Genomic DNA, 26,202 nt, shown 5'->3' on the forward strand with positions numbered 1-26,202 from the left:
GCTCAAGATAATCATAGTAAATTTGATAGCTCTTAAAGCTGCATTACAAATTTTTAAGCAAGCAATGATTTTTTCGCTGGCAATAAACACTTAATAATGTAAACTATTAACAGTTTTTCAGTATGTTCTTAACCGTTAGTTACCCACATATATATATATAGTATATATATATATATATATATATATATATAAATATATATATATATATATATAATGAGAGAGAGAGAGAGAGAGAGAGAGAGAGAGAGAGAAGAGAGAGAGAGAGAGAGAGAGAGAGAGAGAGGTTTATTTTGTTTAGTGTATTTGTGATACTTGCATGATGTAAAAGATAAGACAAAAGTGGTTTATGATAATGCAAATCTATGTGGTATTGCGCCAAGTAACTTTTGTTGGACATGATTACCCAAATATGCTATTATCGATTCCTTTACAGATACAACTCTTTCCATATCCTGCCGCCAGAATACTTCATTGGTTTCCTTACTTCTCTCTCTCTCTCTCTCTCTTCTCTCTCTCATCTCTCTCTCTCTCTCTCTCTCTCTCTCTCTCTATATATAATATATATATATATATATATATGTGTGTGTGTGTGTGTGTATATCATAAAAATTTACAGTATATTACATACATATGTTTATATATACTGTACTTATATATTTATGCAATAGATTATATAGTATGTTGTTTATTATATATGTATATGTATGTATCTATATATATATAGTATATATATATATATATATATATATATATATATATAATATATTATATATATATATACATACACACATATGCATAAAATAAAAATTACTGAGATAGCCATGTATGCAGTCTATGCCATGATGTCTAATAGGAGGATAAATGTGACCGGTCTACTTAAAAAAAAAAATTGTTTTGTGTAAGTGCTACCAGAATGTTGTTTTTGGTATCATGTCTTCCAGCGTTTAATATCAAGTCTTATAATGGGGCTTCAGAGTGGCTGACATTGACCCCATGGGAGTCGAGCGAACAATCGTCGGGGGTCGATAAGTTCATGGGGGTCCAAATGGGGTCGATAATCGTCGGGATTCGATTGTTATTTGGTGTGAAAAGTTGGCAATTCGCTTAAGGAATTGAAAATGCATAAAATCTTATTGGATAATCTTTCGATTTATATGTAGTTAGTCTTTATAGTTGTTGTTGTTTTTTTTGCTTTAGCTAAGCATTATTACAGTGATGTATGATAATTACGATAATGGAGCGCCATGATGCTTCATTCCACATGGATGTATTAATTTGCGTTTTGTTTACGTAGAATTATGTTCGCGACTATTTTGTTAGTTTCGGTATACGATAAACGTATTAGTCGGTAGCAATGTAGTCTTAATATGCGGTTATATTCCATCGAAGCGATAGCTTCATTTTAGATATGGGCTTTAGAAACAAGACAATAGTGTAGACTGTAGATACTCTGGCCACGTCGTGAAACTATTACTGTGTGTAGTATTGTAGTAGTGGAATTCAAACAAATACATATAGTATACTGCAGCATAGAGAAAGAAATGAGAATTAAAGCGATAAGATAAAGAAAAGTTAACGAAAGAAAATGGTTTATAATTTTATACCATTAGTTAAGGATTTATTAATGATCATAAAATTCTAAATATTTGTTTATATTTTTCGCTTACGGGGGGGGGGGGGGGATGAAGGGGTAAATGGTCTAAAAAGTCTGGGGTTATCTTAATTATTTTGACAGTTTTTATGTTTAAAAGCTATGCAAATACTACCTCTTTTTACAGGGTCAAAATATTCTCTGACAGATGTGGGTAAATATGTATTGAAGACCTTTTTCACAAATGTTAGATTAATGAGGGGAGTTAAGGTGAATATTGCACACCCGGTTGTTCTAATTATCTTTAGTTCATCAATGTTGTTAAGATATCATAATAAATATTTCTTCCTCTTTATGAAGTCACATAATTAAAAGAGGACAGTGATTCATATATATCTGTTTTATATTCTTATCGTTAGAATTAGCCTGAGGGTGGTATGAAAAGAGGCAGTGTATGTCCATGAGATGAATTACTTCGTATTAGATTATAACAGCAGTAGTAGCTTATTGGAAACATCCCTGTTTCGCAATATATGAATCGGGAGTTTAAGCCCCACTCAATCACAATAACTTCTAGTAGTTTGTGTAACGTCACGATCCTTAGGGGAACCTATGGGTCTACCTGCTGAGTCATCAGCAGCCATTGCATGACCTTCCCTGGTCCTAGCTTAGGAGCTGATCATGTGTATATATGGTCTTTCCTCAGGACATTGCCTCTGCCGCTCATGAGTGAACCTTAAACCTTTAATTTTACTATGTTTCTTTGTTTTTTATACAAAGCCTTTATTATACAAATGGTTCTCGGGGAATGCATTTATTTCCATGGGTTTTTTCTTTCAAAACAATAAAGTTAATACCGATTTGTTGATAAGTTTCATAGCATAGATATTGTAACAAAGCATTAGAGAATTTATTGGGTAAATTGCATGGCATGAGGGTAGCAATATCACCCCTGAAGGCCAGCTGAGAAAGTTGATGGCTGTACCATGTTAGTACCCACCCGAATATATATATATATATATATATATGTGTGTGTATATATATATATGTGTGTGTGTGTGTGTGTGTGTGTATACGTGTATAGATTATATCAAAGTATCACTTGGTCTTTAGCGGCTTATTTCATTAAGATATCCATAAAGTTAAATTGAAGCCATTCTGATGAGAGAGAGAGAGAGAGAGAGAGAGAGAGAGAGAGAGAGAGGAATTTACGGAGGTAAGTAAAGGAGGTAACTTCCTGTGTATGTATACCTAAACCGAGTGGCCACTTGCCATCTGCTGTTTGCTTGTACAGGTCTCTCTCTCTCTCTCTCTCTCTCTCTCTCTCTCATCCATCGGATACACCCACCTGTCAACGTAACTTTATTCATCCATCTACTTTTAAGCCTTCAGGCAACGCCAGTCGGAAGTTATATGAAAAAAGGGAGAACCATGATTGCCCTGTGGCCATCACTTGGTCTGCAGTTTGATAAAGTATTGTCGGGGGAATGGTCAAACTTTGTAGGCTTTTTATTCTTTGCTTTTGTTTTTATTGTAAGAGGAATCGGAATATGCAAAAAATTCTTTAATAATTCACTTTATTTAAGCATTTCTAAAAAAAAAAATTATTTGTTCATTTTTAAGTACCGGTATGATTTAAAAGAGAGAGAGAGAGAGAGAGAGAGAGAGAGAGAGAGAGAGAGAGAGAGAGACTTTTCTTTTGGGTAGATGGCATGCAATTTCACCATTATTTGTATTCTGGAAAATATAAAATCACATTGAATAACAATCATTTATTTAATAGGTTGAATGATAAATACCTGAAAGAAAGTTATTCCATCATTTCCTGCATAGGTATCTTGATCGTAAATAAAAGATCTAATTAATTTTTGCAAATGATTGACATAGAAACAATGCTATTAGGCCTCAACGTTCCTTATGGTCATTTTTCCTTTGTGGTTTATCGTCTTTCCCACGGTGACTCACTGGGTTTTTTATTACTTAAATATTTTATTTTAATTACAAAACTCAATTAAAAAAATCCTTTTATGAATCCAGGAAAGTTATAGGTTATTTACCTTTTCGGAATGGTATTAATTGTGATGTCCCTTGTTGAATGGTGTCTTTGCCAACAGTGGTATTTTAACTTTCAGATATTCGAGGTGCAGTAAATTTAAGTGGTTTTAATTTTTTATGTTGAATGATGATTTACTATATTAAAATGCTCAGGTATACATGTCCGGAGTGGAGTAAATCTCTTCATGACGAGTAATTGACGTTCATTTAAAGTTTGTTTATTATTAGTAACTTAACTCTAGAATTATTATGTTAAATTACACGTATTTTCCACTGAAATTCTTTGGCTTTTCCTTGAGCTGCATTCCGTCGGTGACATTACACAGAGATGGGAATTGCTTCCACCTCATTTATTTATTCAAGTTACAAATCATATTCAATTTCCAGACTCTCCAAGCCTGAGGACATAAAATTCAAAGGATCCCAACTCTCTCATAAGGAGGCACATTATTACTATGGCATTTCCCCCCCCCTTTTTTTTTTGCAATGACAAATACCTGGTATGTAACTGCGTGGAATACTTTTCAGAGCGTACTCTTTAGTTGAGACTCAATTATAGACTTTATTCTTTATATAACTGAATTGTACGCAAGAGTAAATGACATACCATGAAAAATGTGCTGTCCCTGGCTTTCTCACTTATGGTCGCCTTAGTCAAAGAAAATTGGTTGTTATGCGAACAAAAGATAAGAAAAATTGAACATTGGCCAGAGGGGGGGCACGAAAATATGAAAAGGGTCTGCTATTTTACGGCATCTCTCTCTCTCTCTCTCTCTCTCTCTCTCTCTCTCTCTATATATATATATATATATAGAGAGAGAGAGAGAGAGAGAGAGAGAGAGAGAGAGAGAGAGATACCGTACATATACACAAATATACATACATATACACACTCTCTCTCTCTCTCTCTCTCTCTCTCTCTCTCTCTCTCTCTATATATATATATATATATATATATAAAATGTGGAATACCTTAACAAATTAAGATTTGCAGATGACATAGTTGTGTTCTGTGAATGATAGGATTAATTGCACATGATGATAGAAGATTTGGATAGAGAAACCAGAAATATAGGACTGAAAATTGATATGAGTAAATTATGATAATGTTCAATGAAAATGCAAAGATACGACAAATATGAAATATGAGTGAACCATATGAGATTGTTGCTGAATATGCGTACTTAGGACAGACATTAAGTCCTTCCCCCGGACAGGAGACCGGAAAAAAAAAAATCTAATCAGATGGTCCTACCAGTTTTAACTTATGCATAAGAAGTTTGGTGCCTTACTAGAGCCTTAAAACATAAGCTAGTTAAACTTAAAGAGCAATGTAGAGAATAATGATATGAAAAAGCCCTAGAATATAAGCTAGCTACAATTCAAAGAGCAATGGAAAGGATAATGATAGGAATAACACTGAGACAAAAAAAGCAACATACACACACACACACAACACACACACACACACACACACACGCACATATATATATATATATATATATATATATTCTTGCTACGATTATTGTCGCAAAGGGCCTTGGTTAGATTTCGCCAGTCGTCTCTATCTTGAGTTTTTAAATCAATACTTCTCCATTCATCATCTCCCACTTCATGCTTCATAATCCTCAGCCATGTAGGCCTGGGTCTTACAACTCTTCTAATGCCTTGTGGAACTCCAGTTGAAAGTTTAGTGAGCTAATCTCTCTTAGGGAGTGGGAAGAGCATGCTCAAACCATGTCCATCAACTCATCACCATGATCTCATCCACGTGTGCACTCGAGTAATCTCTCTTATAGTTTCATTTCTAATCCTGTCCAGCCATTAACTCCCCAATATTCTTCTGAGGGCTTTGTTCTCAAATCTACAAAATCTGTTGGATACAGTTTCATTGTCATACCACGCCTCATGTCCATACACCGATCTCATTAAGCTGATATATAGCCTGATTTTTATGTGTATTTACAGGCGATTTGCTTTCCAAATTTTACTTAACGTAGCCATTGTCTGATTTGCCTTTTTCAATATCTTATTAAGCTAAAATTCTAAAGATGCTGTATTAGAGATCATAGTTGTTAAATATTTGAATAATTCTACCTAATTAATCCTTTTTCATTCCAAAGAAATTTCATCTTCCATTGCATATTCCGTTCTCGTCACCTCTGTCTTTCTTCTATTTATCTTGAGGCCCCCCTCATGTGATATTTCATGCATTCTGGTAAGCAAACATTGCAAGTCCTGTGGTGTTATGCTAATGAGGACAGCGTCATGAGGATACTCTAGATCACCTAATTTCCTGTTACCAATCCAGTACAATGCTTCTCCACCACCCCCAACTTTTCTATGCATTACAAAATCCATGAGGAGGATAAACAACATAGGTAACAAAACATTTCCTTGGAGTATTCCACTGTTCACTGGAAATTCATTTGATAAAACTCCACTAGAGGAACTCCATTATAACACAGGAATCTCACAAAATAGGCCTGTGCACACTATCAAAGGCTTTTTCATAGTCCACAAATGCCATCAAAAGTGGATTTCATTCTGAAGAGACTAGAGAGAAAGATTGATGAAAAGTTGAAGATGAACTAGCAGGATTTAGGAAAGGTAGAAGTTATACGGACCAAATTTTCCTTTTAAGACCCGGTACAGCAATGTGTTGAATATATATGTGTATATATATATATATATATATATATATATATATATATATATGTATATATGTGTGTGTGTGTGTGTGTGTATGTATATATATATATATATATATATATATATATATATATATATATATATATATATATATATATATAAATTTATATATTTCTAGATAAGAGCTACATGAACTTTCATATCAATTCAGGTTAATGTACCTAATTGCTTCTAAACCACATGTCCCTCTCAAAATTATTGGTGCTCGGAGATGTTGCAGAATCTTTTCTGGAAAGCTTTCATGGCCCAGACAAATTCCCCTGACATCCCGCTCCAGCGGGACGAAGTTCAGAAGCTCTCCAATTCATTTGAAACATTTCTGGGTCTGACCCGCAATAATATCTGGGATTGAAAATCCAGAACGCTCGGGAAACCGCAGGCTTTTAGCCTAAACTTTCTTTGATGTTTTTCGTTGCGACCTTTTTTTCCTTTATGTGTCACAGTTATAACATCAATTGAGGGTATTAAAGAAAATCTCCTGCTTTGGACCCAACCTGATATTCCCTTTATTATGCTGTCGTGATATCCTTATATTGAAGTTTTTGTCTTTTTCTTAATTAAAAGGATATTACTTGGTTTTATTGGGTACTTATACTCATGCAAACTCGGTGAAGAGGAATCAATAAATCCCATATTGATTTAAGGATTTCGGTTTTTGGATATCAAAAGATAGAACCCAAAATTTTATTGTTAAAAACAAGTTAAACAATGATATAATGAGTAAAGCTGACTTACAAACTCTTATAGCCGGTAAATCAAAATCCGTTTCATTTTAAAGTCTATTCGCCATCAGAGTACAAATTCATTCTTGACTCTGAAAAGGATTGGGGGTTTTATGCTGAAAGGTCAGCGTAAGTGAATTGCCTCTATTATTTATGCATGAATTCATGATTTTTTCCCTGATATCACTGAATTTCATTTTAACCGGGAGAGTTGAAATGAATATCAAAATGATATCCTGTCCCTTTTTTCAAACGCAGAAATAAGATTTTACGTGTTGTTTTATTTATTCGGAAACAAGATTTAAGTATTATTTTATGTATTTTATTCATTCAAAATTAAGATTTTACATATTCAAAAATAAGATTTTTCGTAATTTTATTTATTCTGGATTTTTTATATCACATAATGCTGTGTATTCAAGAGTCCATGGTTATTTTAAGATTAAGTCAAAGGAAATAATAAAATAAGAAATAAAATCCTTAGTTGGCCGCCTTCTGCCCTTCCACCTGCTCGTTCTATCCGTGATCTACCCTTCCACCATCCCACCCTCCCTACCACCTCCCACAACAGGGGCCCTTGTGATGTGGTCAGAAGAGGGCATGGGAAGGGTAGGCGGTCCTTCCTCCCTTGTGGGGCCATTTAGTAAATAATTGGAGCTATTGTTGAAACTCTTGACTTGAAGGTCTGAGCTGATGTTACCCATGGGAAAACGATTCCATGTAAGCCTAAAAAGTTTAAGAAAGTTATTACGCTTGAGATTACTTGCCTTATTAAAGTATTAGGTGAATCGGATTTTATTGGGAAAGTCGAGGGGCCCGTGTAATTTCAGGGTTTGATATCGCTCTGGCTAGGGATTGCCCGATTTCCTTTTAACTTTGTTATTCTGGGTTAAAAAATAAATACAAAAAGATAATGTAACTTTTTCGAGGCAAGGGTCATGTTGTAAACCGAAAGTTTTTCTCTCTCTGACAATAAGTGTTTGTCCTCCATTTGCTTTGGATACATTTGCCCAAGAATATTATTCTGTTTGCTTATATCAGACTCTTCCCACTTACTGTGAACGTACTCGGGATGATAACCCCGAGTTCAGATGTTCCAGAACAAAGCTTAACAGGAAATAATCATTCAGATGAACAGTATCATGTCACCTCAATTTTGAATTTATGTTTGACAGGTTCTAGGTTTAGAACCTGAAGTGTTTGTTGACCAGCGAAAGTTTAAATCTTTTTTTTTTCTTTTTTTTTCTTTTTTTTCGTGGAGGGGGTTGGTGAACCAGGTTTTCTTTGTCTTGGCACTGATATATCTCATATTTGATGAAACCCAAAGAAAACCCAGTGAGATTTCTGTTATGGCTTGGGTGGTATTTTGATTTCGTGTACGTTAATTGCTTCGATATTTTTTCGGCATCATACACTGTTTAGTTTACAAGTGCTTACATTAAAGAAATATACTTTTTTTTGGGAGTAGATTATTTCTATGAGGCTTCTGGTACATAATTCAGATCCTGCTGTCGTAGGACCCTGAGCCAATAACTAAGTGAACCAAGATTTAATGCAAATGGAGGTGGGAAGTGGAGTACAATGCCCTTATTTAAGTCAAGCTTATGTAAAAGAGTAGTAAGACGACCAAAAATAAAACCGAATGGGACCTAACCCGTAGTCAGGGGATGACTAATCTTTAGACGATCCGTTGTTTTTAAGTGTATATGATAAAAATTTAAAATGAAATCTCCACAGTTATGGCATTGTATTAATTATGAGAATGGAAATGGTTTTACCAGCTTTCCAAAGTAAAAGGTGATACCAGCACTATGAAATATAAGTTGATGGTTACTCATTGTTTAGGTTTTTTAAACGTATCTCTTTCTTACAATGTTATTATGTTCCATCAGTTATTAACGATTTTTCACTTGAATTAATTTTAATTCATAACAGTCTCATTTATATAGATACACGATGATGAATAACTGTATAGCTATCGATACGTAAAGTTGCTTTATTCTGAAAATAATTCAGGAACACTTATATACACACATACAGTTTGCTGCTTTTCGGTACATTTGCTGAATTTCAGTTACTTTAATTCTTCAGTGTCGAGTTTATCCTTGATAAAACTTAACATATATTCATTAGTTAAACCTCTTTAAATGACAAACTTTTGAGAAAAATTGGCTCTTTGGTGACCATATGTTATCTTGGAAATCTGTGTCACTAATTAATGAAGATATTAAACCAAATTTTATTTCAAACTTCATGACCAATTGCGTATTTAGGATAGCATTATTTCTTATTTTAGGTCACAGGCATACAAAGCGTATATATTTGAGCTATCCTTTTCATTTTGTAGGGCACAAAAATAAGGCCACAGTCTTATTGTTCAGTCAGTTTCCTGCATATTAGGAGATCTATTGTAACCCATAACATACTTCCAATTTTAAGGTTCTCATAGCACATTAGATGACCGAAAGGTCAATAGTTAAAGATTAAAATAGCCTATCGTTGTTAGCTCTTTTTGCCAACAGCACTGCTGTCTTGAGAGTGCGCACTGATAGTTCACTTTACATTTCTTGACGTATTCATATTTTAATTCATTGAGCTGTTAAAAAACACATTTGGCAAAATCTTTTTTTAATAAGTTTTAGAACAAATTCATCTTCAACTCTTTGAAATTTTTTATTCTAGATTTTGAAACCAAATATTTTAAAGGTGTGAATATAAAAAAGACCCATTCTTATAATAAAAGTGAAGAAAGAATTAAATATTATAGTCTTCAGTTTTATCATTATTATGTAAACTAACGAACATACTAATGTCGATACATTTATTGAAAATAACGTATACATTGTGAAAATTCATCGATCCAGCATATGAATATTTTTTACGGTCGATTACCCTTGGACAGATTAATAGAAAAAGGGGGAAGATCGTAGATCTTTTGGGACCAGTTTTATATTCATCTCTCTCTCTCTCTCTCTCTCTCTCTCTCTCTCTCTCTCTCTCTCTCTCTCATTAAATATATATATATATATATATATATATATATATATATATATATATATATATATATATATGTGGAAAGAAAACGCTCGGGAAACAAACACAGATATATACACATTAACAAATCTTAATGTTTATGTAATTTATAGCAAACGACTAGAGGAAATAGATTAATTGGTGCAAAACATTGTTTTTCATTTTTATCATAGTCTTTCAATAACCCAAGTATGAAGACATTCGTTTGTACATAAACTAGCTCTATAAAAACATACCTACTGTATATAACACGTGTTTCACAAATAGCCATATTTCATTTGTTTGCATATTTATTTAGGTTTCCCAATGGATTGCATCCTCTTGAATGACAGCAGGCCTTTAAACATATGATGGTTCTTGTCATTAAATGAGGGACTTTCTGAGACCATTACGTATCTTATGTTTTTATCGTTCACCATTGTAATTTTGTTGTAGTCCCCATATGGCGCTTCTACGGTGCCTGTCTCTGCAGTATCTGTTATGAATTGAAGTCTGAACCATAGTTAAATTATTGTACTTTATTTTCCAATTATTATTATTATTATTATTATTATTATTATTATTATTATTATTATTATCACTTGCTAAGCTACAACCCTAGTTGGAAAAACAGTATGCTATAAGCCCAGGGGTCCCAACATGGAAAATATCCCAGTGACGAAAGGAAACAAGGAAAAAAATAAATATTTTAAGAAAAGTAATAATATTAAAATAAATATTTCCTCTATAAACTATAAAAACTTTAACAAAACAAGAAGAAGAGAAATTAGATATAATAGTGTGCCCGAGTGTACCCTCAGAGAACTCTAACCCAAGACAGTGGAAGACCATGGTACATAAGCTATGGCCCTAACCAAGACTAGAGACCAATGGTTTGATTTTGGAGTGTCCTTCTCCTAGAAGAGCTGCTTACCATAGCTAAAGAGTCTCTTCTACCCTTACCAGTCCAAGAGGACAGTAGCCACTGAACAATTCTTCTTCACCTTTGGGTGAAGAAGAATGGTTTGGTAATGTCAGTGTTGTCAATTGTATGAGGACAGAGGAGAACCTGTAAAGAATATGCCAGACTATTCGGTGTATGTGTAGGCAAAGGAAGTGTGAACCGTAACCAGAGAGAAGGATCCAATGTAATACTGTCTGGCCAGTCAAAGGACCCATAACTCTCTATTGGTAGTATCTCAACGGGTGGCTGGTGCCCTGACCAACGTTCAACTGCAAGATAAGTTATTTTAATGTATACCTTACCTGACACTCTATTCAGCTTTATTCAACTCGAACATTAGAAAACAGCATTCGCATAACGTTCCCGACTAAACCTTCGTGATAAGAAGCAAGGTGCATATTCTCTCTTTTTCCTTCATGGTAAAAATACCATAACTCTATTATTTATCTCGTGGATCGATATCAAAGTAAGTACAATGAATGTCACTCAAAAACATCATTAAAAACCCGCCCACAGAGATGGCAATGCTTGGTGGGGTACCGGTGGACATTGTACTGTTAAACGATTTCAGCATCTCGGTGCAGATACCTTAAGTATCAGACTCCCTTTTAACCAAGTCAAGAGTTGGTCAAGAAACAAGTTCTCCTTTATTTCTTATGTTCATAAAGCTGAAAATATGCGAACAGGAAGCCCCACGTGACCGCGATAATTAAGAGGCTACCTGGGAGACTGCGTGGGTGCAGACCTTAATAACGAGGTACACGAAGTAAACGATAGTGACCAAATACAGAATTACATAGATGGATCCAGGGGCAGCTGCCTAAAGGCTCCACTGTGCCCCGGCAGAGCACTGATACAAAAACGCAATAGTTGTTAGTCTCCAGGAAGAACTTTGCAAAACAAGAGGCAGAGAAGGGGTTTCATAGCTACGCCTTTAATTTGCCGGCCCAGCTCCCAATTTCAGGAGAAAGCAGCTAATTTCTCTGGGCACGCATTGGAAAATCTCATTTTTCCTTAGCATATATGAAAACATTAGTGGCAACGTAGGGTAAAACATACATAAACTTTAGTTTTCCTTCTTAAAGCATTTTTATTAATCGTTTTGAACACTGTATAGGTAAAGGGTATATTTTGATTTTATACAAAAGCCGGGTTTCAAAGTTCATCCACCGAACTATATTCGTTTGTCGGAGAGAAAAAAAATGTTTGAAGGTAATAATTTATATTTAAATCCTTCTTGTTAAAGCGGAACCGTTTTGTCGTAGCCTTTTGACTTTTTTTTTTTTTATCCTTATTAGAATGGGATTTTTTATGTTCATCTGTCATATGTATTCCTTCAAATGGTGCATATTATAAAGATATTAGTTTCTTGAAGTAAATACATAATTACTAGGAACGTATGCATTTGCATTAATGGATGTTCAAATACATACCGTATACAGTATTTATAATTGAAAACGTGCGTGTGTTTTATATATATATATATATATATATATATATATATATATATATATATATATATATATATTTATATTTATATATATTTATATATATATATATATATATATATATATATTTATATATATATATATATATATATATATATATATATATATAGCAAAAAGACTACTAAAAGCAGTAAACAGTTAAAAACGAAGTTCACTCCAGATGAGTAAGGCTGTTCAGGTAAATGCACATTAAGAAAATGTTAGGTGAAAGAATATAAGCGGTTATTACTTATAGGTATTTGGGAGTAAGTATAACGGAGGATGTTAACATGAAGGAACAGGTGAGAGGTGAGATACAGAATAGGCAAAGCAAGGAGAGCTTTATGTGTACAAAAGATTTAGAGGAGAGTTCAAAATATCCCCGGTAACAGAGACCAGGGTGTATGAAAGGAATGTCGAGCCAGCTCTAGTTCATTGAAGTGCATTGTGAATGTTATATAGAATTGAGAGAAAATAAGTTTGAAATTGTCGAAGTGATTTGTTTGATTAGTATATTTGGCTTAAAAGGAATCTAAATAGTGAGAGATTTGGAGGTATGGCTAAAAAGATTAAAAAAAAAAAAATTGCGTAGGTGAAATGATTGGTCAATATGTTTTGGGATGATTTGATAATTTCGAAAGTGTGAACCTGGAATGTCGATGAAAGGAAGAGAAGAGGAAATCCTCCAAAGGCTCATATAGATGTTGTAACAGAAGTATGGTTAAGGAAATTAGTAAGCGCAAGAGTACATGCAATATATAAGGAATGGTACAGTACGTGAGGGGGCCGATCGATTCGACTTATTGCGAATGATACTGGTTAATATTTGGGAAATTTCTTTCATGATTCAGTAGATAAAATATTAAGTTAGCAATGGCCATTGTGTTTTTTCCGTGGAGTAACCTAATGTTTATACATAACATACACACACACACACACACACACACACACACACACACTATATATATATATATATATGTATGTATGTATGTATGTATATATATACCCGGTATATATATATATATATATATATATGTATATATATATATACATATTTATATATATATATATATATATATATATATATATACATATATATGTATGTATTATATACTGGTCAAAAGTACGCATTTACCCCTCAGAAATATTATTATTGATTATAGATGATGACAATGTTGCTTAGTTAAAAATTTGCAGTTTAAGGTTAATATGATATTAAAACGAAGCATTCTGCTAAAAAAGAAAAAAAAAGTTGTTTCAGTACTATGGAGCTTTCATCCCCCGTGCTAATCACGCTTGTTGCATGCGAAATCATCTGAATATAATATCTCGGATGCCATCTGAATACCTCTGCCTTTGTAGTCACATACGCATACATCCATCATCATCATCATCAGCATCATCAAACGTTTATCTCTGGTTTCATCTCTGTCAGTCAGTCTCCTGGTATGAGAAGCGACGTGTGTTTGCCTAATTGGGCAATACGCGTAGTTGATCACCATTTTGAGAGTGTTGACTCGTTAAGATAATCATTATATGACCGTTGCGCGGACTTACGATTGCTACTTTTTCTTAAGGTGTTTATTTTTTTTTATCATAGATTAAATATCTTCAGGCATAATTTATCAAGATTTCACGGATGACTTTACATATACGTATAATCACGCGTGGTCATTAACTGAAATTGTGTACAATACAAATAGAAAAATCACCGGATGCACTGTCTCCTACTTTTCGCTCAGATATTTTCCAATAAACGTATCGAACTTCTGCCAAAACCGAATTATGCCCTTCCCGGAAGTTGCATTTTCCGTGTCATGTATTATCAGATATCACCATTTTGCGTCTTATGCAATTCAAATTCAAATTTATCTTTTGTAATCCATTACTGATAATGCATTATACTGAGAAAAATTATCTCTCTCTCTCTCTCTCTCTCTCTCTCTCTCTCTCTCTCTCTCTCTCTCTCTCTCTCTCTCTCTCTCTCTCTCTCTGGATCTTAAAAAATCTTATTTTGAGCAGTAATCAATATCCATTTTCCATCTTATATCTTCTTTGGAAAAAGTAAATATTGCTGATTTTACTCAATTACTTTTACATCACGGTTTGTAATTTTGTAATGCTTTTTCTCGTGACTTAAAGATTTCAGTGGCTTTCTTATAGCTGTGTGGTTTTCTGTTTCACATGTTTCATATTTATAACCTTTCCGAAAAATGCTAGTAAAAATTCACGTTTGTATATATATGTACATGTATGTATATATATACATATATATATACATATATATTTATATATTATATATATATATATATATATGTGTGTGTGTGTGTGTGTCCGTGTATGTTTGTGCAGGTATATATATTCTCTCCTCATAAAATGAAAATGGTAAGAGTTCCTATTCTATCTTTACACACACTTACAGATTTACATACACACATATATACTCATATAGTAGTGCCATAGCCTCTGTACCATGGTCTGCCACTGTCTTGTGTTAGAGTTTCCTTGCTTGATGGTACACAGTAGCCTATTTCATGTGTCCTTATTTCCTTTCCTCACAGGGCTATTTTCCAAGTTGGAGCCTTTGAGCTGATAGCATCGTGCTTTTTCAAACAGGGTTATAGCTTAGTTGATAATAATAATAATGATAATAATAATAATAACAATAATAATAATAGTCTGGGCAGTTTATTTCTTTTTGTTTATGTTCATGTGCGTACGAACACACACACACACACACACACATATATATATATATATATATATATATATATATATATATATATATATATATATATATATATATATGTATGTATGTATATATATGTGTGTGTGTGTGTGGGTATATATATATATATATATATATATATATATATATATATATATATATGTTTATGTAGGTGTATGTATATATAATGTGTGTGATTACCATATAAAGATTTTTGCACAAGATTAGTATTTAATCAGAAAAAAAAGGCTTTTGTATAATTATGGATACAATAGTTGATGTCTGTGTTGCAATTTCTTAATTACAGTGAAAACTAACAATTTTGTTCTTTTCATTCCAGGCAGTGACAGATTGGCCCGCCGCAATCATGGTGGGCGGGGATCGGCGGCACCCCCTCCTGGCTCAGTTGCCCTCTGCCACCCAGCACCCAACCTCCAGCACCGCCAGGTCACACATCGTGGGCGTGCCGAGTGTTGGAGTGCCTGGCGTTGGCGTGAAGTTGATGCAAGAGCCTGGTTTTGCCGCCAACGACTCTCATCTGTATGCGCGGGACCTTCAGATGGGAATGAGGTACCGGGGCGACTCTTCGCGCAACCCCGAAAGTTTCCTGGGTTATGGAATTAAATACCCTCCTCCTCTTGGGTCAGCTCTGACCCAGGGGAAAGCACAACTGGGTCCTGAAGAGGAGCTGAGGAGGCATAGGACGCTCTCTCCTGGATCGCAGAGCTCTGCGGCTGCTTCGTTTCTAGCAAGGTAAGAGGGAATAGCCTGTGAGGGGGTTAATTTAGCACAAGATTGATGAGGCTTCTATTTTCATAATTAGTTTTTGTTACCGGGAGAGTGTAAGGGGACCTTTAATCATTCTATAAACTCCAGATTATATTTGTAACTTCCGTAATATTCTTAATCCTTGTATAAACTCTACTTACCTCAGTAACCTCATCAACATTCTCATTATTTGTAAGAACCCCATTCAGTAACCTCACCTTTGTTGTTAATTATTTGTTTGAATTCAGCTTTCCTTTGTAACCACTGTAACATTCATAATCACTGCATGAATCCAGACTTACCATATTAACTTAAGTTATATTCTTAATCCTCCACTTCATTAGAAACCCGGTAGTATCTTTAATCTCTGTATTGCCATAGCATTATAACGTTACCGCAGTATCATTTGAGCGTTGCAAGATCGAAGGTCGTAGACGCATAAAACAGCGTCTCTGTTTTTTTGTGAAAGGCTTTTCCTCAGATATTGAGATGTTTCCCCGAAAATGCCTGGAGAATATTCAGCGATGGTATTGGTTCTAGGAGGCGAATGCTGGGCTTAAAGTGAGGGTTTAAGTCGCCCAGTCAACATGAACCGTCGTCCAATATGGAAAGGGAGGTACGAAAGAGGAATAGTGATAACTCTCACTTGCTGAGAAAGATACTTATTGATAGAGAAGCCTACATAGAGAAAGGTAGAATGAAAGTGAATAAAGATCTTCCGCAACTATGGTCAGGAAACTGACTTTCTTTGTCTCTCTTTTACCAGCGTCCTTGCAGAAAAGTCAGGAATCTCTCTCTCTCTCTCTCTCTCTCTCTCTCTCTCTCTCTCTCTCTCTCTCTCTCTCTCTCTCTCTCTCTTTCGCCTGCACTCGTGGATCTCGATATCACTTGCGGATAAGATTTTGCATTTTATCTGCATTGCCTATGGCGTGGTAGTATTTTTAATCCTTTGTATTCTGGCCGAGTTATTATTCTCAATTATTTTAGGTTTATTTATAACTGCAAAACATTCATTTGATATACAATTCTGAAATAATATTAAGTATTTTTAATACTTGACTTAATATACATTTACAAAAGCTATGATTTTGACAAACCTAACCTTTGAAAAATAGTTCCTTATAGGTATCTAAATGCTTTTACTTTCAGCTTTGAAAAAAATGATTATGATTTTAGAACTGAGAGAATGTATTAAAACTTCACGAAATTTCGAACGGAGAAATAGCTCCCTTTTAAAGTTTTACCGAAATCCTTCCATTTGAAATACCCTGTTAACTGGCAGAAAGGGAATAGAATTGCATATTTTTTCCCACCTTCCTCCGTCGTTGGCAGATGTGATTAACGATTTGTTTCTCCATAAAAAAGTTCGAATGTTTTGAGTTATGTGCGACGCATATTGGCACTCAGCTCATGCACTGATGTCGCCTGCATATTTGAACGTGAAAGTTTTACTGTTTTTGGCTCGTGCAGTCTATTTGCTTGTCGCTTTTGACACTAGTTATCCATTTTTTCTTTCTTTTTTAAAAGCGGGCGAATAAAAGGCTATACAACATTGGTTACTTTTAATTTAATAAGATGATAAAATGTCATCGATAGCGATTAGAACCTTTCAAAGTGATTAAGTATACACATGGATCGATAGATGATGAACTTTTAGGAAACTATATTTATTTCATAAATGTCATCATTTTCACGTTTCAGTCGCCACCAGAGAAAGGTTTGGCCATATCTAATGAGATGTGTTATATTATGGAATTTTTCAATTAGTCGCAATTAAAGGGTATGAGTCTCATGCACTTTATGTACACCTCATATTCATGGAAGTTTCTTTTTTATTTGGGTATTATATTATTATCCATATATATATGTATATATATATATATATATATATGTATATATATATATATATATATATATATATATATGTATGTATATATATATGTATATATATATATATATATATATATATATATATATATATGTGTGTATTTATTTGTGTGTGTATATATGTAAAGAAAATCAACACAACATTTGTTCAATAGAAATTATTTTTTACCTCACATTGGCATCAAACCCTATATTCCTCAATTGAAAGATAAGGTAACTAACTACCAATCACGATACCAGAAACCCTAAAAGAAGTCGGAACCTAAGCACTAACTGCATTTCAGGATTTACCTGGTGAGTATATATATATATATATATATATATATATATATATATATATATATATATATATATATATGTGTGTGTGTGTGTGTGTGTGTGTGAGTGTGTGTGTGTGTGTGTGTGGGTGTGATGTCTGTGTGTATATGTCAAAAAGCAATGGAAAGGAAGAGCTTAGTATCCAAGATTAGGGCAATAAATCGACTGATGTACCAATATTTTTAGCACAATATAAAAAGTTATTAAAAAGACATATGCTTTTTACCAGTTTTAAAGACTTTAAGGAATATAATTCTTTGCCTTTAATGTCCCGCTTACATACTTATTTGTGAGCTTGTAAAGGAACAATTAAGATCTCGTTATTTTTTTGTGAAATAACTTTAAATTACAAAAATATGGGACATCTTTTGTAACTAAAAAAAATGAAGGTATTAGTGTGACATTACTTGTGTTGAAAAATATATTAGTTATTTGCATAGGGATACCATTTAGTTCAGATTTTCGATTCCATTTTATTTATTTAGACTTAAATAATAAAAAAATATAAAAAAAAATTCTATTAAATGTACCAAACGTTGTAATCATTTACTGAACGATTTCCAATCATACACACCAGGAACTTTCGCAGTGTTATCTTGAATTAGTGATTACTGTTAATGGGCAACCTCTTCACATGTCTTAATGAAAGACACTTTACTTTGATAGGGATGTGATAGGGTGTTTTATCTGATAAGCTTTATGGATGCTTTGATAATAGCTCTTCGTATGATACGTCATGCGTGGAATATATGCTGATAACGTTACTTCGTTATCGATTCATGTTTTACTTTTCGAACTTATGAAATTCTGTTATTTTTCCTCCTTTTTTTACCTAAATTGTATTGTTTGCCGTATTTTGTTTATTTCTTCCCGGACATAGTTCATTAATACCGTCAGTGGCTAATTTAAAGTTAACTCGCGTGTTTTTTTTTTATTTTCTTCTTTTTTTTAAGTAGAGTCAATCCTTGGTTTTATACTTTATAAGAAATATTTACAAGTATTTAGTCTATCTCGGTATCCGTTAGTCTCTTGTCATCTTTTTCCTTGTTTTATCCAGCTTAGACTTTGTTGATGCAGATGATTATCCGGTTTATGCGTTAAAATATTAAATTGAAAGAGTTCTTTTTATTGATATATGTAGAGAAAATTACACTTGTGTTTTCCTTTATTTCTAACGTACAGTGTTATATGTAGTTTCGTGAAAATTAGGATTGAAAGTTTTATTCTATAACCTCACAAAGAGAGATGTGTTTTATTGTTTCTTTATTTGTCTAATAAAAAAAAGGTCCAATTTTCCTCACGTTGTATGATTTTTTATGCCTTCCTAGAAAATTACACATTTATTTAGGGCGAAGTCATTTTACACGAAGATGGATTGAGCAGTCACGTTAATATCGGTGATATTGAAAACCAAAGATTAAATATCAGGTAATATAATAATTCCTGTATAAAATCAAGGAAAAGTATGATAAAGAATCTAGGAAATATCTTTGCTTCTCAAATGTCGTTGCAAAGAGGCAAAACACGTTATTGGATTTCCAAGACCCTTTGTCTTGGACTTCGGGAAGCTTAATAGTTTCAATTAAAGGTACTCTGTGGTGATCACCCAGGTTAATGGGCTTTAATTGGCATCCCTTGGTGCAGAGAACTATCCGCGACAATCCGATATTATTAGATTATCTTCTTATATGATTGAGACGGATTTGCGTAGTTCTTTGATTTAGCAGATATTGGTTTCTTGCTCTCCATCGATATAAACATTGGCTCCTTCTCATATTTCATTTAAATGACTTGTTGTTCGTTTCATTCGATTTTATTAACTTCTTCATAATATTTCATTGTTGTTTTTATCACTACCATTATTTCATCGTTTGTCTTTCCGCGAAGACCGCAGTTTTTATTACCCAACAAGTCTTTCATAATTGTGGCGATATTCTTATCTAATGCTGAGAACAGTTCTTGTGCGTTTAGGATGCTGGAGATAGTTTATTTTTATCTAATGCTGATAACATCCTATGTTCACTTCTGCTGACATTTTTTTTTTCGGCCAGTGGAGCTTGTGGTCTTATACATCAAACGCATTTGATTGTCCTATCGTCATTTGTAATGCTTACATCAACTTATCTTTTCCCCTGCCACTGATATAACCTCATTATTATTTGTAATAGTAATAAAGGTTTGTTTTATCGTATTATTTAGGCATCAATTCAATTGAAGTAACATGAAAACTTATGAAAAAGCTCTGATGTAATATGAAAACTTATGAGAAAGCACTGTTTACCAGTTTAAGGGTTAACTAAATATATCATATATGAAGAGTTCTATTTGGAACTTCAAGAATTCACAAAAAATACCGAACAGTAATGTAAAAAGTTACCATACTTGAGGAGTAAATCGAGTCCCATTATAAACATTGATGGCTGGACTTCAAGAGATTCTAAACATTCTGGACTCCATGTGTAAACTTTATTGAAACACTTAATACTTTTGAGTTGTATAAATCGTTGCAAATATTCACATAACATAAAGGAATAGACACTTGTTGAGAGAAATTGATTTTTCGTAAATTGATGGCATTGTATGGTATCGGGAGTGACATAAATATGACAGCAAAATTACCTGGTTGGAAAGATCAAGCATCACAAGATCCGAAGAAACTCCAAATAAATTACTTTATTAGATAAACAGAAAATATATTTTCTCCATTGCCTAGTCGGTCATGCACCCTCCTTTCTCTAATTCCCTTTTTAGGACTCTTTTCATTCCTTTGAGTCCTTTATTTAGCTCCGTATAATTACCTCTTTATCTTACAAATAACTGCATTTTAAGGGTTATTCAGTTTTGTTGAGTCGTTTCCCATTTCACGAGAACAAAGTTCATACTTTCTTTACTATTACACTGGCGAGCAAATACCCTAGATGACTTACATAATCTTATGAACCGCATTTAGATCCCACATATTAAGATTTGGGAACGACATGCTTTTGTAAATTGTTTATAAGTAACTAATGGTGAAGTATATATCATTCTGTACCGTACTTCTTTCTTTCGAAGTTCTGTAGATTTATAGATCTGTTAGAAACCTCCCAGGAGGAGAGGAGCGTAAGAGGCATAAAAGGTAAATACCTGTAGGGAAGCTGGTGGGAAAATCATTCGTAGTTGTATTGGGGGGCCGAGTTAGAGTAGGGATTACTAACATATATAGAAACAGAGAGAGAGAGAGAGAGAGAGAGAGAGAGAGAGAGAGAGAGAGAGAGAGAGAGAGCGAGAGAGAAGTAGTAGGGAGTTGTTAAGGTCGTTAGTGTCTTCGTCATGTGCGCATGTGTTTACAAGAAGGTGTTTGTGTACCCTGTGTTTACAACGTGGGCTTGCCAGCCCAACAGGCAAGTCTCCCTTATCTCCTGTGGCTCTCTCCTCCCCATCGGCATATGCTTCTTATCTATTCCATCTCATCTCAACCGCAACCTCCTTTTTTTCATTTTATTTTCTTTTTTTAATTTTTTTCTGTTGTGCTTGGATTTACTTTAAAGAACTCTCAAGTTAATTCCTCTCCTAATAATTATAAGCGATGGCGACAGGGAAAATTACAAGGAAATCCCTTTATAGCTTCTGATTAAATGGATATATTGTATTTGATAGAAGTACCGTGCTGATATTCTTTTATTGAAGATCTGGGTAGAAGATGCATAATTTCCCGTCAAAATTTAGAATTTGCTGTTGTTTTTTCATAATGGATATAGGATTGTTAGGTTTACTGTATAACCAGTAAAAAGAAGGGATCTCCCATAACCTCCATGTTTCAAAATATAGGAATAAAAAAAAAACAATAATGACCCTTAAATTACTTTTTTGTAATCCCCTGTCTGTCAAACAAGTGAAGTCCTCTTACAATGGCTTACTTCAAAGTTACTAGTTAAATATCCTTTTCACATAATAAATTATTCTTGACTTAAGTCTCAATAGTATGGTAGTATCTTGTGAAATATGTTTACAATGAGTGTCTTTAGTTCAAGCGAATAATTGTAAATGTGAGCACACCTAGATTAGGTACTGTACAGTATATGTTCAAAAATTGTACTCGACACATCTTTTTTACTAATCCAACGAGAAAATTATGATTAAATTTGTGTGCACCGTCATTTAATATGTAGGTAATTTTGATCCTCAAGAAAAGTTTGTCTAGGCTGCTCCCTGCCATTGTTCTGGAGACAGAGAAATTTCAATTCCCTAGACTAGGGCTTTCTTGTCAAGAACAGATAAACGGTTCAAATGGATGAGTGCCTTCTTAAAAGTTCTTTACCCAAACAAAGTGCCCTAATGTATAGTGCTCGACCCATATTTATGACTCAAAAGAATGATTTCCTGGAGGGTTATAGGCACTATTGGGTTTTTGAGTCAAAAGGTTTTAGTGATTGTGTATCCTAGCCCAGCTCACGAAGCCAGACAAATTACTATTTTGTATCGGCCAACATTGTGTAATTTTCCCCGTATAGGAACCGTCAAAGTAGACGTGTTGCCTTAATGTTTCTTTGCTCAAGAAAATAGTCTTTGAAGGGTCCATACCATTCAACGTTTTTCATCCTAATTAAAATGTGAACTAGTGCATATTTCCCATCTATTTAGGGTCTACTTGCCACTCTTTTCTTGCTAGAAAGAAAAGACGACTTTGAGAGCAAACCTTACGACGATGAACATGACATTCTTTGTATATAAGAAATTCAAAAGTTCAAACTTGCAGCAAATGTTTTTATGTTGAACAGGCTGACATAAGTCTTTTTAGGGTTTATATATGAAATATCTGTTTTGATGGTCTTACTGTTGTTGAAATATTTTATTTTAACTGTTCATTGTTTCTAACACGAATAGTGTTAGTAAGCAAATGTGCTTTAAATTTCATTTTTAAGTCGCAGTGATGCTTCAATATTGGTGCATGCGATATTTTGTCTTCTTGACGTCAGTGGAGAGCTTTGCATGATATATATATATATATATATATATATATATATATATATATATATATATATATATATATATATATATATTCTGGACCCTAATTGCATACTTTAAGCAGGTGAGCAAACTTTTTATACTCGTGTTTCCATTTATTTGTAAATTATATTAGGAATATCTTATATAAATGTAATGGGGATTTAGGATGTGTGATATTTTCGTCATGATGTAGTATTCTATTTTTAGAAATATATTATAATTTGGGGGTTTACTCATACATTTTTGGTTATAGTTAAGGCTCATCACCATTTTTATGAGTCTTTATATTCTTGACTGTTTGCAATAGACAATAGAATATTCATGATCTCTAGGTTCAAGAAAAATTTGTTTTGTTTTATGCATATATTAAAGTACCATAAGTAACTAAATTGCTACTGCTACTATTACACAATTTTATGTTTGATAGTGATGTTTACAAATTCAAAAGCTCATATTTTATACATAAAGTGTTTTTTAGTTTGCTATTTATTATAATATATATTGTTTTTTGGTTAATATTGTTAATTTTGAGCATGTTTAGTTATTATTTTTTCATTTTTTTTTTAATCGTAATTTTATATTTTTTTCATATTACTGTTTATTGCTCCCTTAAATACAATTTTAAAGTGTAAAAGAGTTATTTGCTCCGATTTTCAATCAAACTCGCATCACCATGACATATGCAGAGATTAAGATATATTATTTTTAAAGAGGGGTGTAAATGGAAATTTGTCGAACTTGCATACACAAATGCGATAAAATCGAACTTTAGTTTTATGTTCTTATTAGTTGGCCATGAAAAATAGAAACAAAATTCATGTCCATTTGTTTTGGATGTACAAAAATTTTTAGGCATTTTATTTTGTTGTCATGAAGCATTTTGTCGTCACATTATTATTATTATTATTATTATTATTATTATTATTATTATTATTATTATTATTATTATTATTATTATTATTATTATTATTACATAGCAGGGGCATTGGAGGTCATGTTGATGTTTGTGTTTTGCTTCCCCCTCCACCTAAATGCTGGGATGTAAACATTGAAATAATAATAGAGTGAACGTGACCTGTGTACGCATTAGCTTTAGCCTAGATTATGCTTAAGAATAAGTTGGAGTGCTGAAACCTGTAATTTCATATTCAAATTGGATTATGTTAATATCTTAATGTATCTGTCATGGCTGAATTATGCTTTCATCACAACCTCTTGACTGAATTTTGACGAAGGTTTTGCCTTGAGAACACGAAGCTCTAATTAATCGACGAGACATGTTTGTATATAGCCCTCTATATACCGTTTTTTTTTTTTTTTGCCTGGAAATTTAAACCGGGTAACACGTTGCCTAATTTAAGTTCTCAAAAAGTTTATCTATTGGGGAAAATCTTAAACGATTAGATTATAATACTCGTAGCGGATTTGCTTTTTGTTATTATAAGTATACAAAATTTCATATTTGGATGATGGATGAAAAAGGGGTATTGACTGTCGTTATATTCCGGCTAAGGGAAGAGAGAGAGAGAGAGAGAGAGAGAGAGAGAGAGAGAGAGAGAGAGAGAGAGAGAGAGAGAGAGAGAGAGAGAGAGAGAGAGAGAATTGGTAGTATTATCCAGTTCACATGGGTATACTGTAGATCTACCAAGCCATATTATGCACTCGCAAGTTATGTGTGGCCAGTGCCCGCATCGTCCGAGAGGAGACTTCAAACAAAAACCTCTTTGATGGCAAAGACAGAAGAAGATAGTGGCATAGAAAGTAAGACAGGCATCAAGGATACTTGGTGTCATTTCAGAGGGGGGGGGGGGGGGGGATGGGTGGTGCTAGCTATCGTCCAAATGAACCTCACAGATGTACTCCTGTTCCTCCTCATCATCATCATTCATCCCTTCCAAGTTCCTTGTCCAACGAATTGCTACTGTTAGTAGAGGAACATTCTTTGATTTGACATTCTCTTATCTTTATCTGGGGTTTGATGTAGTTATGGTTAGATCTCTCTCTCTCTCTCTCTCTCTCTCTCTCTCTCTCTCTCTCTCTCTCTCTCTCTCTCTCTCTCTCTCTCTCTCATTGATATTCATTTGAATTTTGCAGGTGACAAATAATTGTCTCTTTTTCTCAGCCTTCTATACTTTATTTTAATGTTAAAAGTCTCTCTCTCTCTCTCTCTCTCTCTCTCTCTCTCTCTCTCTCTCTCATTTACATTTCATTGATTTTTGCAGATGACATAATCATCGCTTTCTCTCTATCAGCTCTCAATACTTTATTTGAATTCAAGACTCTCTCTCTCTCTCTCTCTCTCTCTCTCTCTCTCTCTCTCTCTCTCTCATACATGTTCGATTTCCATAGCTCCTTCTCTAAATCAAGACCCTTGAAAGGTTTACCTGGAAATGTGTGATCTCTTTCGAGTATACTTACTGGAAAGAGTCAATGTTAAATAGGTTGTGCGGGTCAGGGTACCTAGGTAACATTATGTAACTTGAGAGAATGTTTGCTTTTATTGAATATTTTTGTTCTTTTTTACCTCGTATGGGCGCTTATATTTTACGTGATAAAAGTGTAAGTTTAGAAAACTACTCGAATACAATTCGTTTTAATTTACCTTCATAAATTTATTCCTCTTCCTACATCTACTTTTCAACAATTTTAAAATCTTTGTAGTTTATCTTCACGATCCACAATCCATACAACAGTATATCATCTGCAAACATTAGCCACTCCGCATTATATTCAGGAACCGTCCTCCTGTGTGTGTGTGTGTGTGTGTGTGTGTGTGTGTGTGTTAGCCTATTGGAAACGTCCCTGCCTAGCAATCTGCTCGACTGGGGTTCTAGACCCGCTCAAGGTCGATAGTTTCTTTTATTTTCTGCAACCTTACTGTCCTTGTGAGCTAAGGAACCTGTATGTCTACTTGCTGAATCATCAGCAGCCATTGTCTGGTGGTCCCTGATCGTAGCTTGGGTGGAGAG

The 26,202-nt window shown here is 33.8% G+C and overlaps 1 protein-coding gene across 3 annotated transcripts in view; it reads left to right on the plus strand.

Moving 5' to 3' along the window:
• LOC137640057 (uncharacterized) overlaps positions 1 to 26,202 on the plus strand; it is an 897,648-nt gene that overhangs the window by 348,745 nt on the left and 522,701 nt on the right. For all 3 annotated transcript variants that reach the window (XM_068372478.1, XM_068372480.1, XM_068372479.1), the window contains exon 2: positions 15,612 to 16,024. In XM_068372478.1, the coding sequence (XP_068228579.1) occupies positions 15,612 to 16,024 (413 nt within the window). The remainder of the gene's footprint in view (positions 1 to 15,611; positions 16,025 to 26,202) is intronic.

The sequence above is a fragment of the Palaemon carinicauda genome, chromosome 4 (assembly GCF_036898095.1).
Source record: "Palaemon carinicauda isolate YSFRI2023 chromosome 4, ASM3689809v2, whole genome shotgun sequence".
Lineage (NCBI taxonomy): Eukaryota > Metazoa > Arthropoda > Malacostraca > Decapoda > Palaemonidae > Palaemon > Palaemon carinicauda.